The 12,045-nt window shown below is 38.1% G+C and overlaps 1 protein-coding gene across 4 annotated transcripts in view; it reads left to right on the top strand.

The window, feature by feature from the left end:
* The window catches only part of LOC139808211 (dystrophin, isoforms A/C/F/G/H), a 472,682-nt gene that overhangs the window by 34,510 nt on the left and 426,127 nt on the right, over positions 1-12,045 (top strand). For all 4 annotated transcript variants that reach the window (XM_071769944.1, XM_071769943.1, XM_071769945.1 and 1 more), the window contains exons 30-34: positions 95-242; positions 974-1,087; positions 1,194-1,370; positions 1,491-1,598; positions 1,988-2,084. In XM_071769944.1, coding sequence (XP_071626045.1) covers positions 95-242; positions 974-1,087; positions 1,194-1,370; positions 1,491-1,598; positions 1,988-2,084 — 644 coding nt within the window. The remainder of the gene's footprint in view (positions 1-94; positions 243-973; positions 1,088-1,193; positions 1,371-1,490; positions 1,599-1,987; positions 2,085-12,045) is intronic.

Raw genomic sequence — 12,045 nt, 5'->3', positions numbered from 1 at the left:
TTGTCATATATATAAAATATTGTTAATAGATATTAAAATATGCTCCATTTAAGTGTCACATTTCGAATATATTTGCATTAATGTATTATTTAAGGAACTTTGCCATGGAGAGAAAAGTGAACAACGACGGCAGGATTTTGGAAACGGCGTATAATATCATAGAACAAGTGAATACTCTATTAGTATCTGCAGCAAATCCTTCAGACGAAACCTCATTATCGATCCGACTATCGTTAATTAAGGTAAATGTGCATATAGTTTTGAGACATTTTATTTGAGTTTATTTCCGAAATGTTATGTTTTATATTATTTTAATAGAATTAATCCAAGAATAACTGTGTGTGAGCGCAATCAAAAATTCATTATCTATATTTTTGTTCCTCAAATGTACAGAAATTTTCAACTTTTAAATAGATCGTAATATCGTTATATATAGTGACTCAATTTCCATGTGTAACACATTCACTTTCGCGAAGATCACTATTGCATCACAAAATCACTTATGCTTTCAAAATAATATCACACAAAATATATGAAGATGTACAACACTGAAGAAGATGTAGTATTAAAAAACACTCTTTAGAGCGCTCTGTTTAGATGCGACTCGGATAAGTAACGGAATTATTCTCTCCAAGATTCAGTTCCTATGGGCTACAGCTCGGCGCAGCATAATCAAATAAACTGAAACTTGTCCTAATAATATCTCTACATTTCATGACTGCACATGCCGAATCGTGCCAGGATATAAATAGCGTTGAACTCTCACTTTCAAACCGCTTCCTAGTAAAGTTTGACCATATATTCGTTCTTTATCTTATTTTATAGACAACGGCTTAACATTAAAAGTATCTATGACATAAATTAATTCTCCTTCGTTATGCCTTCTTCAGTGTATATTAACCAAAGTTGTTAAAAATATAACAATAAAATAAGTTACGTTATTTTTTATTAAAATCTAATGGAATATTTGTAGGCGAGGGAAGAAGAACTCCTATCTCGGAAAAGAACTTTGCAAACCTTAGTAAGTCAACATAACGTTCCCAGAGAAGAAGACGAGAGCAACAAACTTCTCGCGGATATGGACAAGGTTTTATTTATATAAAGTTTATATAAAGTTTTTTAATATTGTAATCTTTAAAATTTTATTAACTCGATACATATAAACACTTTTGCGTTTAATGCTATTTGTTTAGGCTAACGCAAATCTTTCGAACCACCGCGAATACGTGGAATGCAAACTTGCATCGCTTAGAAAATACATCTGTACCCTGGATGCTGTTATGGCATGGGTTATGGAGACACGAACGCGATTGAGCATTTCTCAAGACCTGCCGCAGCACGAGCGTAATGAAGTGATTAAAAATATTATGGTAAGTTATAATATGATTTGCATAATTATATTAATATTAATATTAATATTAATTAAAAAAGATATATCAAGTTGCCCTTTTATCTTATAATTTTTTCAACAAAAACTATTTATTTTTCAGTCTAAAGTTGAAGATCGCGAAATGGAAGTAAAAGATGTGTTAGAAAACTACACTAATCTGGAAAAAGAGTGTGAATCAGCAAAACAACCGGTTTCTGTAGAATTGCAGGTATACAAAAATATACTTATTATATTAAATTTCCAATAGATTGTTATCACTAAAATGTTGTATTATTTGAAGCCCATTTTAAATAATTTCTATACTGAAAAATCTGACGCACTTCTATTTAGAAGTTTTATGCCGTGTATTTTTATATATATTCGTATTTTAATATATCTTTTATATGTACGTAATATTGAACGTTTGTGTGTTTTAATGTACACATGTTTATTTTATATAATCCTTCTCATAATTATAATTATGAGAAGGATTATATAATTATTTTTCGTGTTGCACGACACATAAAGTTCTAAATAAAATAAATACTATCTTAAGTTCTAACACAAATTATAAATCGTCTAAGATGTATTTTACATTATATTATGCATATGTAATAGGAGAAGCTGAAGAAACTAAGAGAAGACTGGCAGTTCGTAAAGTGTTACGGCGAAAATGAAGTTTCAGCTGCAATTTCTATCGGGACTACATCAAAAGGTAAGATAAATTGTGCGCATTCGTATCGCATAACAAATGAGTTCTTTTTATATACTTGTATTTTTTTGTTTTTCTAGTAATATTGTTAAGGGTCCATATACCTCAGTAGGTCCAAAAAAGGTGATTTTTGTGCATTTTTTGTGGAGAAAGTAAACAAAATAAATCATTCAATATTTTTGGATTATATTTATGATACTTTTAAGTAGTTATAAAAATTTTTTCAACCTATTTGGCGAAGCGGGATACTGGGCAACGGTGACCTGTGCGCGGAATAGGTTGCTCTATAGCGGAAGTCCTCCAGGTCGTAAAATGTGTCTGAAACATCGAATCAATCGATTTTCCTGTTCGGTACAAGTGTCCCTATAGAGTAGACTACAATCATATCGATATATGCAATATTTAATTTTTTATAAGTAAAAAAGTATCGAAAATTTATAGTGAAAATTAATTTTTCTTTTTAAACTGCCGCCATTTTATGAATTTTTATTCAAAATAATTTTTTTTAGTCTACTCTATAGGGACACTTGTACTGAACAGGAAAATCGATTGATTCGATGTTTCAGACACATTTTACGACCTGGAGGACTTCCGCCATGGAGCAACCTATTCCGCGCACAGGTCGCCGTTGCCCAGTATCCCGCTTCGCCAAATGGGCTGAAAAAATTTTTATAACTACTTAAAAGTATCATAAATATAATCCAAAAATATTGAATGATTTATTTTGTTTACTTTCTCCACAAAAAATTCACAAAAATCACCTTTTTTTTGGACTTACTGAGGTATATGGACTCTTAAATGATTGCTTTAAAGTCGATATATAGTATAGAAGTTAGAATTTTTCATTTATCTTTGATAACAAAAGAAATAATTTTCTCTTTTTCTAAACGTATATAAAACGAACTTTCATGAACTTTTTAGACTTTTTACTGCATTGACCGCATGAATTCTCTGCAGCGAATAAGAAAATGTAATATTTAAGAGTCACTGCAGTTCGAGCTGCAGTTCTCGCGGAAATGCATTGCTCTCTAGTCAAGTACATTTTTAAGCTCGACAAAATTATACCATTGTTTGAAATGGTAATTTATGGATTAAATGTGTCTTTTACTCGCCAATATAGAGCAATAAGAGGAATGATCAATTAACGCGCGCGAAGTGAGATTTGTTAGATTATACTTTTCATACAAGAAAAATTGTTTTTTCTTAATTGTTTTCTTAATTGATCACGCATAGAATAAAAAGGGTAGATTACTTAAAAGGTGGAACTTAATAAGTTATTGTCCGATTAGTATAATTTTTTAAATAATTTCTATGCGTTAACCGGTTAACATATTGTCAAGTTTGGAAAGGCATTACGATTGTCTGTCGCGTGGAGCGTTTAATACGAATGGAAACAATTCTGGCAGTTGATTGGTAAATAGTGTCCTTACGGACGACGCAGGATCTCCGAAGGAAACCGGACAATAAATAGTACGTTTAACCGGCCCGGTAAGCGCAGCCACATTTCACTTCCACCCCATCCTGCAGAGCGATATATATCCGCCGCGTTAAGTGCAGCCTTTTCAACGACTGGCCCGGTCCTTTCTCCTTTACCGCCGTCGTTATTCGATTGGTTGGTGCACTCGAACACTGCCTTATCACACGTATTTTTAGAAATTGTTGAATCGACGACATTGCTCAAACTTAACTCCAATAGAGTAAGTTTAACACAAACGTAGCTCGTCCGTGCTACGCTCCTTTCGTCATCATATATATAAATTGAGATTTTTAAGTTCGATAAACAATTATTTAATTAAATGATAAGAGTTGTTAAAAATATTATTCATTTAAAATTCAATAAATTTCACTTGCTCAAAATTTTAATCCAAGTTTTGATTATAATCAAGAAATTTTTGCTTTCGAAACTTTTTACATGAAAAAAAATGAAATATTTCTTTTCATGAAAATAAATTGTCAGTAAAATATTACAGACAAATATTTTGGGCATCCTAGATTCGTAGAACATTTATATACGTATTAATTATAACTATTGTTTTCGCACTATACTTAAGCATATTTTAAATGTTACTAAATTCTGATTAATTTTATCGATGATTATCTCCAGCTTTTTAAAAGCTACTTAAAAGTTGCATTTATTAGTATTACTATTATCATTTAATTTTATTTAGTGTTAATTAATTATTAACATTGAATTATATTTAATGTTATTTAATATATTAAATTATAATTGATAGATCGGTAGATAGATTTAAACATCAACCAAAAATGCAATTTATTCTTACAAAAATAAGAGTAAGAATAAAGTAATTTGGTATAATTAAGAGTAAATATATCCTGTTAGCTAAATTATTCTAAATCGAAGGGAGACGACGTGAGAAACGAAAAAAGATGCCAGAGCATAATGGGCATGGCATGATTATCAAATCCATCGATAAAGCGACAAGTGAACAATTAATTTCGCGAATATAATAAAAAAAAGGAACGTACCAGCCCGACGCACGCACCGTCGAAATCGCCGACATCGTTGTTCCTGGAGGGCGCCATTCCGTTGCTCCGAACGCTCACGCCCCTAGACATGGATCTGCCCGGAAAATCGCTAATTACGATGCCGCGCGCTAATTAACGCGGGCGCGAATGACAGCCCGCCACTTTGCCCCGACATTCCCGACGCTTATTGTACGCGCGACGCACTCCGGATAAACGAGCAACGCGGAACATGGCGTTCGTTTGTCGTACCGACACTCCAACACTCGCGACGGACGCGACTAGAGATGCTGACACGCTGTGCTACGTGTAGAAAAAATTTCCACCGTTTCCCGGTAACTTCACCCCGACGCGCGCGCGACACGCTAACCGCAAAACCCGGGGCGCGCCGCGCGCTTCGAGAACCGGGAAACGATTAATTGCCACCGAACACTCTTGGAAAATTCACACGATGTTTCCGATCGGCGATCGAAAAAGCGACTTCAATAACGCGAACGATAAATGTCTTGATAAATGGAGCGTTTCTCTCTCTCTCTCTCTCTCTCTCTCTCTCTCTCTCTCGCGTACGCCGCTATTCAGGGCGAAGAGAGATATTCCGGGGGTTTCGAACGTCGCGAAGCGCACGATTAACGGCGATCAAGACAAGCGCCAATTAATGGTTAAATAATCGATTTTTTCTACGCGAGATTTAAGCCCCTTGCACAATGCCAGGCAACAGGCAATAGGAACAGGAAATAACCATAAAATCGTTAATTACAACCCAAAAAATTCGAATACTATGATTGGTTGGCAACATCAGGCAATATAGGCACATTGCAGAATTTCCAACGTGACGGAAACTCTGTGTCTGTTGCCTGTGTCACTGTTTATTCTGCATTTATACATGATTTCTGATTTCTATTCCCTGTTCCTATTGCCTGACAGTGGCTGCGTTTGGAAACGTCACCCGGATACACACGGGTATACTCCCTTCTTCTAACTCGCTAAGATAGAAAGAAAAGGGAGTATACTCGTGTAAACTCGGGTGACGTTTCCGAACGCAGCCTGTGCAAGGGGCTTTACTCGACGCTCGGAAAGAACGCGAAAGTGAGCGTCGAGCGACGCGAAGGGCCGCGGGATAAGCTCGAAGTTATTGTGCTCGTCAAAAGTCAAAACAAAAGACGAGCATATGTACATACTTGCCGCGCGAGTCGAGTGCAAAGGTGCGGGTGCAATGGGTGCATATACACACCGTCGTATCCCTCTCGCTGCATCGTTCGTTTTGCTTGCAGGCTATAATATAAGAAGAAGCCGCATCGTTCGAGTCGAGCACGAAAACACTGGCGCGTAAAGACCACCGTAAACACTCGCCACGAGCCACGAGCCGTGATAGACGCGCAAGCTGAGTTGGATTAGTAATCCGGCTATACCGGCTGGCTGGTTCATACGTATATGAATCTGGATCGTGAATGGTCGTTCCGCGTTATTATGGCTGATATTCCGATGTCCTCATCGGTGCTTCTTGTATTTTCCGATACGTTTAGCGAAGCGCTAATCGAAGCGATCATGTTAATCGTATTAAGGGCGTGTCGCTTTATTATCGCGCAGAGATTGTCCTGTACTTAATACTTTAATTACATAATCATTGTACTTTGATATTTCGTTTATTAATGACGTTAAGTTGAGTAAAAAAAGTTCTTGTCCGGCCGGAATTGTCGCGGCAACGAGATTAAATTCAGATAAAATTATACACAAATTATTTGAAATTATTATTAGAATATTTCCGATTTATCAAGATATGTGTAAACTTTTATTTACATAAATTATAAAAATTTTTCTAGGTTTTACTAGAAAGAGAGAGAAAGAGAGAGAGAGAGAGAGAGAGAGAGAGAGAGAGAGAGAGAGAGGAGAGAGAGGGAGAATCCATTTCTATCCATTTCAAGGCAATACATTTTATAATATATTAATTTATTTGTAATATATTTTTATATTCTGAATCTTTAAAATGTTTCAATTTTTTTGTTATAACTGTAGAAATAAATAATATCTATATTTAATAAAGATATTTTATAAGATTAAGTAATACAGAACACTTTACTGATGCTAAATTAATTATCGTTTCAGATAAAAATTTTGATATAATGTCTAATAATTAGAAGAGGAGACAGTCCGTAACTTCTTTATAATATCTCATTTCTCATACATATATTTCATTTATGTTTGTAATAATTTTTACAAATCCATTGCCTCGACATTTAAATAAAAAAATAACACCGGCCCATGCGCAACAGCGGAGTTGTAAGAACATTATAACCCTGCGTTGATCTGCAACATAGAAATATTTTTACATTAAAGCAGCGTCTATGATAATCATACTTGAAGTAAATAATTATCACGCCTTAAACGATAACATGACAAGTTTTAAAAATTTAACGGATATCTGATTTTAAATGCTAATGTAAGAAACAATCGAGGCCGCCGCAAGCGACTGCATATTTCTGCATTCGTTCGTATAATTAATCCGCGAAAAATTGTGCAAATAATACGACCGTGCGAATAAGAGAGACGCGACGTAATATTTCTCGTCGCATATGCCGGGGATCGAACTCCGACCAAAAATTGCGCCGGAGTCGGCCGGAGTACGTTAAACCTCGAAAGAGTGGCGGCATCAGTCACAGGACTGACGGAACGGCAAAATAATAAGTAAACGAATAATAACTATTACTCCATGGTCGCTCCGCCGCGCCGTTGCCCGATGCCTCCTAGGCCCCCTCCTTCTCTTTTCGGTCCTTTTCCGTTATCGCATCATCTCCATCGGCGCCCTCACTACTCACGACGTTCGCGAGCAAAATCGACGATATCGTCGCTTATAATCGCGCGCTATTTTTGACAGTTTGCACGGCACTCCCGGTGGTATTAATCTCGCGACGCGGCGCGTACTTAATTACACGGCGACGGAAGAATTACGTCGGAGAAATTACGAGCGAAGCTATACGAACCGCTCGACGCTCGTCGGCTCGTAATGTCCAGCAAGTATAGACGCAACATTCTTTCGGATAATCGGTCTCGCTTTTCTCAACCGTCAATTTGAGTCGCGTCGTGTCGCGCGGCTTCGGAACGAAGTTGCCATTGCGTCGTTTTCGGAACACGGATAAAGCTATCGCACACAAAATTGCATAGGCTGCATATGCATAGCATAAGACTGCTAAACCAATGAGCATCCAGCATAAAGTTGCCATATTAATTTACATAAAGGCCATCGCACACAAAATTGCATAGCTTAGCATAAGCGTAACATAAGACCGCTAAACCAATGAGCATCCAGCATAAAGTCGCCATATTGATTTACATAAGACGCTCATTGGTCCAGCGGTCTTATGCTATATTTATGCAGCCTATGCAATTTTGGCTGCGGTCCACTTGACGCTACAAATGCTTCGAAGCATTCTTTTTCTCCTTTCTTTCAATGAAGAAAGAAGGAGAAGAAGAACGCTTCGAAGCATTTGTAGCGTCAAATGGACCGCGGCCCCAGTGTACGATGGCCTTTTAAAGCTGGCGCTAGACTATATATATGCGCGATTCGTATAGATTCGTCGTTTGCCAATGTAGACCCTCCACTATTCATGGTTCGTCATTTGTTATTCGCGATTTCGATTCATCTCTTTGATTTCGTCAAAAAAACCCGTTCTGCTGGCAAATCGGCGCGAATGGCGAATCGCGAATCACGAACCACGAATCGCGCATAATCTGGCGCCAGCTTTAACGTTGTGTATGTACATTTTAACTTTGCATTTAATCATGTTTTGGCGATATTTAGTAATCATGAGGAATAGACACGAATGTGAGTGTTCATAAATCGATAATTTAATCGCAGTACAAGCGGCAAGTGTAGCGTCCTCGTGACGGTTGCTCCTGGCGAGTGAAGTTGGCCGCGCAATTTACGAAATTCTCTCCGCCATGTTAAAGCTCACTCGTCGCGTCTACTTGCGGGGGTTATCACGGGCCGACGCCGAGCGTCGAGCGGATCGTATTATACAGCTTCGTTCGTAGCTTCCCCGACGTAATTTTTCCGTGTGTAACAAAGTATGCGCCGCGTCGCGAGATTAATACCGAGAGTGCCGTGCAAAGTGTTGCCCGATCATAAGTGACGATATTTTCGGGCGTGAAACGTCGTGAGTGAGTGCGCCGACGAGATGCGAGATCGGAGGAGGACCGAAAAGAGGAGGAGGAGGTCTGGGAGGCATCGGGCGACGGCGGAGCGATCGGGAGGTAAGTAATTATTATTCGTTTACTTATTATTTTGCTGTTCTGTCAGTCCTGTGACTGACTCCGCCACTTTCGAGGTTTACTCCGGCGCTTTTTCTCGAACCGACGCGACGTGAAATTGTCGCTTTCATTTTCCTGCGCGTCGCGCGGCGTAACCGAAACCGAAAAGTCTCGCGAGCAGTGTCGGACGAGGTGTTGCGCGCGACGAGAGAAACGCAGACGTGTTTTCCCCTGTTTATCCGCGGTTGCAATAAGTGTCGGGAACCGATGATCGCGTCGCGTCGATTAATCCGCGGAATCCGCGGTGATTGGCGTTCCTCCGGCGGAATTCGTGTATGCGAGCGAGCTCCTGGAATCACTGGAGAATATCGACGAAAATGGCGATGCGTCGGGTGAGTAAATTCGCTCATTTTGCATTTTCCGCAATCAACAGTTCGTTTAATTCGTGACAGCCGCGACTGACTGCCTCGCGTCGCTTTTTGAGGCGTTTTCCAATTAAATAGCGAAAGCTAGTACCGAGGTACTTGTGTGACATAGTTTTTATCTAGCATTTCGATATCGGACAAAGTGCGGTTCAACCGCGCGATATTTTGATGAAGCGATTGCCGATGATCGGCGATAAGACGACACTCGTTTGCCTATAAAATGCAGTCAACTGTATTTAGAGTTGATAAAGAAATGTCTGAACAAATTGATTCATTAAAAACTTTATATGATTATACGTGATATCGCGCAATTTGTGGAACACGCTATATATATCTTTAGATTCGCAAAATTAGATTGAATTCCATTCATTAATAAAGTCGCGAGTAATTGAAATTGGAAGGGAGGATCCAAAAATATTAATCTGTTGCAGAAAACTTGTAAATATTAAAGAGTAAAAAATAGAAAAAAAACGGACGGAAAATATGATCTCTCGTTGAATCCCATTAAAATATCAGAATAAATAATAGAACGCTTTTTTAATCATTTGCCAGCGGTTCCTTTTTAAATGCATTAGTAAATCGCGGCACATGAACATGAACTCGCTGTCCCGTAACTTGGTTCCCATTCGACGTTGATATCGCCGCGAAGCCTCAGGAAGTAAGGACGGCACCTCTTGATCCCTGACGAGGGGTGGAACGAGTGGAGTCGGGGGTGCGGGGGTGCGATCGTCGGTCCACATAATGAGCGGATAAGCCGACTAATGTAGTCGTGGTGGAGCACTGCCAGACGGAAGATAGCTCAAGCGTTGCCCGTCGCCCATTTCTCTTGTTCACCGTTCCCCTTCGTTCCTCCGCGTCGCCCTCTCATCCCTCTTTCAACCCCCGTGAACGTTAACGTACCGAGATAGAATCGGACTTCGTCTGACACAAGTTTGCACCGCTACGCCGCTACCGCGACCAAGTTGCACACGCGTGCGAATAAGACACGTTGCGCGCGCGCGTGTGTGTTTATCTCTACGTGCATGCATGCGGGTGGCGTGCGCGCGCCTCACGCACGTACAGTTAACATTGTGTGATTATCCCTTAATTGACGCAGCCACTCCAAGAAATAATCCCTCCATTCTGATTCCCGGGCTGCCGCCGGTGTAAAAAATTACTTTACGCAGATCGGGCGAATTCCCGTGTAAGCGGAAATCAACGTGGCGTTTCGCGTGACTCGGTCGTGTAAGCGTGTCAGAGGTAAACGGACAAATATTAAAACGCAAAACGCACGTGAGAGAGAGGAAATTAGTCTTATCCTTATCGTATAATGTTCTTAACATCGAAGTACGTTGTCTTACAAAAATAAAATTACACAAAACCTAGAAAACTCGCACGAAAATGTACGTATGCGTATAATGAAAATTTATAAATCGTCGGATTTTTACACTCGTTAATATAATTTTATATATTGTATATTTTTATATGGTGTATTATACTTCTTTTTTATCTATATTTTTCTAACACGTTGTCTAACATACAACCTTAATTAATAATAATAAATTCACTGTTTTGTCATAAATTTTACATTACGCGACACACTTTATATGATTATGTTTCTGTATCCTTAAGATTTCGAGTTCTGTGACGGTTGTTAAAGCGATTGCAAAACTGCAATCTAAGGAACATTACGTATGATTAATAGTTAATTATCGCGTACTTTGTTTGATTATATTTTATCTTAGATAATCAGAACTGCCTCCAAACGTAAAACAATTAAAAGTGGAATTTGCTGCTATTATTAATTTGCAAAACGGCGAGTTTGATAAAACTGAGCGCTATAGTTTTTTTAAGTAACAATCCTTACATAATGGGCAAAGTAAATTATATATCTATATATAAAAGTGCTTGTATTTTGCCTAATAAAACTAATTATATATCAAAGATCATGCAGTTTAGAAATTTAGAATAAAAAATGTGATGTTTGTCCGAGGAAATATATTTTAATGCACGACGTAAATTATGCGTAGAATTTTAATCGTCGTGGATAAATATAGCTGGTCAAAAGCTATCTTTTCTCAATCGTGCATGAATAATTTAAAATAGTTTGCTATCTTTTCTCAATCGTGAATAATTTAAAATAGTTTGCTATCTTTTCTTAATCGTGAATAATTTAAAATAGTTTTAGAAAATCATATGTATTTGTTTCGCCAATAATTAATAAACGAGAAAGACTCTATTTTTATATTCGACAATGTTTTGCTAATGTCGTGACAATTCGACCATTGGTTTTGGTCAGATTGACAATTTCAAAAGACCAAAACCCATGATCGAAAAAGTCTTGACGATTATTCGGTTTAATCTGACTAAAACCAATGGTCGAATTGTCACGACATTAGCCAAACGTTGTCGAATATAAAAATAGAGTCTTTCTCGTTTAAAATAATTTGCTAATTTTTTTTATCAGTCTAATTGTGAAGACAGACGCTTGCCAAATAACAGACGCTTTACGTCTAAAATTATCCTCAAATTCACTAAGAGGTTAGATAAATTACATGTTTCGATTACATTATTAATAAATATATTTATGTCGCATTATCATTATCGATACGTATGAGAATTCCACGTATGCAAAATTTTGGAAAGTTAGAGTTTGTCGAGACGTGGAGCGATCCCCTCTTGCAAATAATCGATCAGTGAGAAAATCTAGGTGGGTAGCTTTTTTTATGGCTCCCCGAAGAGCTCACGGAGTGGATGGGCCGTCAGTTCGCGCTACCCTTCTCATATCTTTGCGGGGCCACGCTTATAGATCCATTCTTCGTCGGTATTAC

The sequence above is a fragment of the Temnothorax longispinosus genome, chromosome 2, assembly GCF_030848805.1.
Source record: "Temnothorax longispinosus isolate EJ_2023e chromosome 2, Tlon_JGU_v1, whole genome shotgun sequence".
Lineage (NCBI taxonomy): Eukaryota > Metazoa > Arthropoda > Insecta > Hymenoptera > Formicidae > Temnothorax > Temnothorax longispinosus.
Note: the sequence above shows the minus strand (reverse complement) of the source record. Positions and strands in the feature narration are given on the sequence as shown.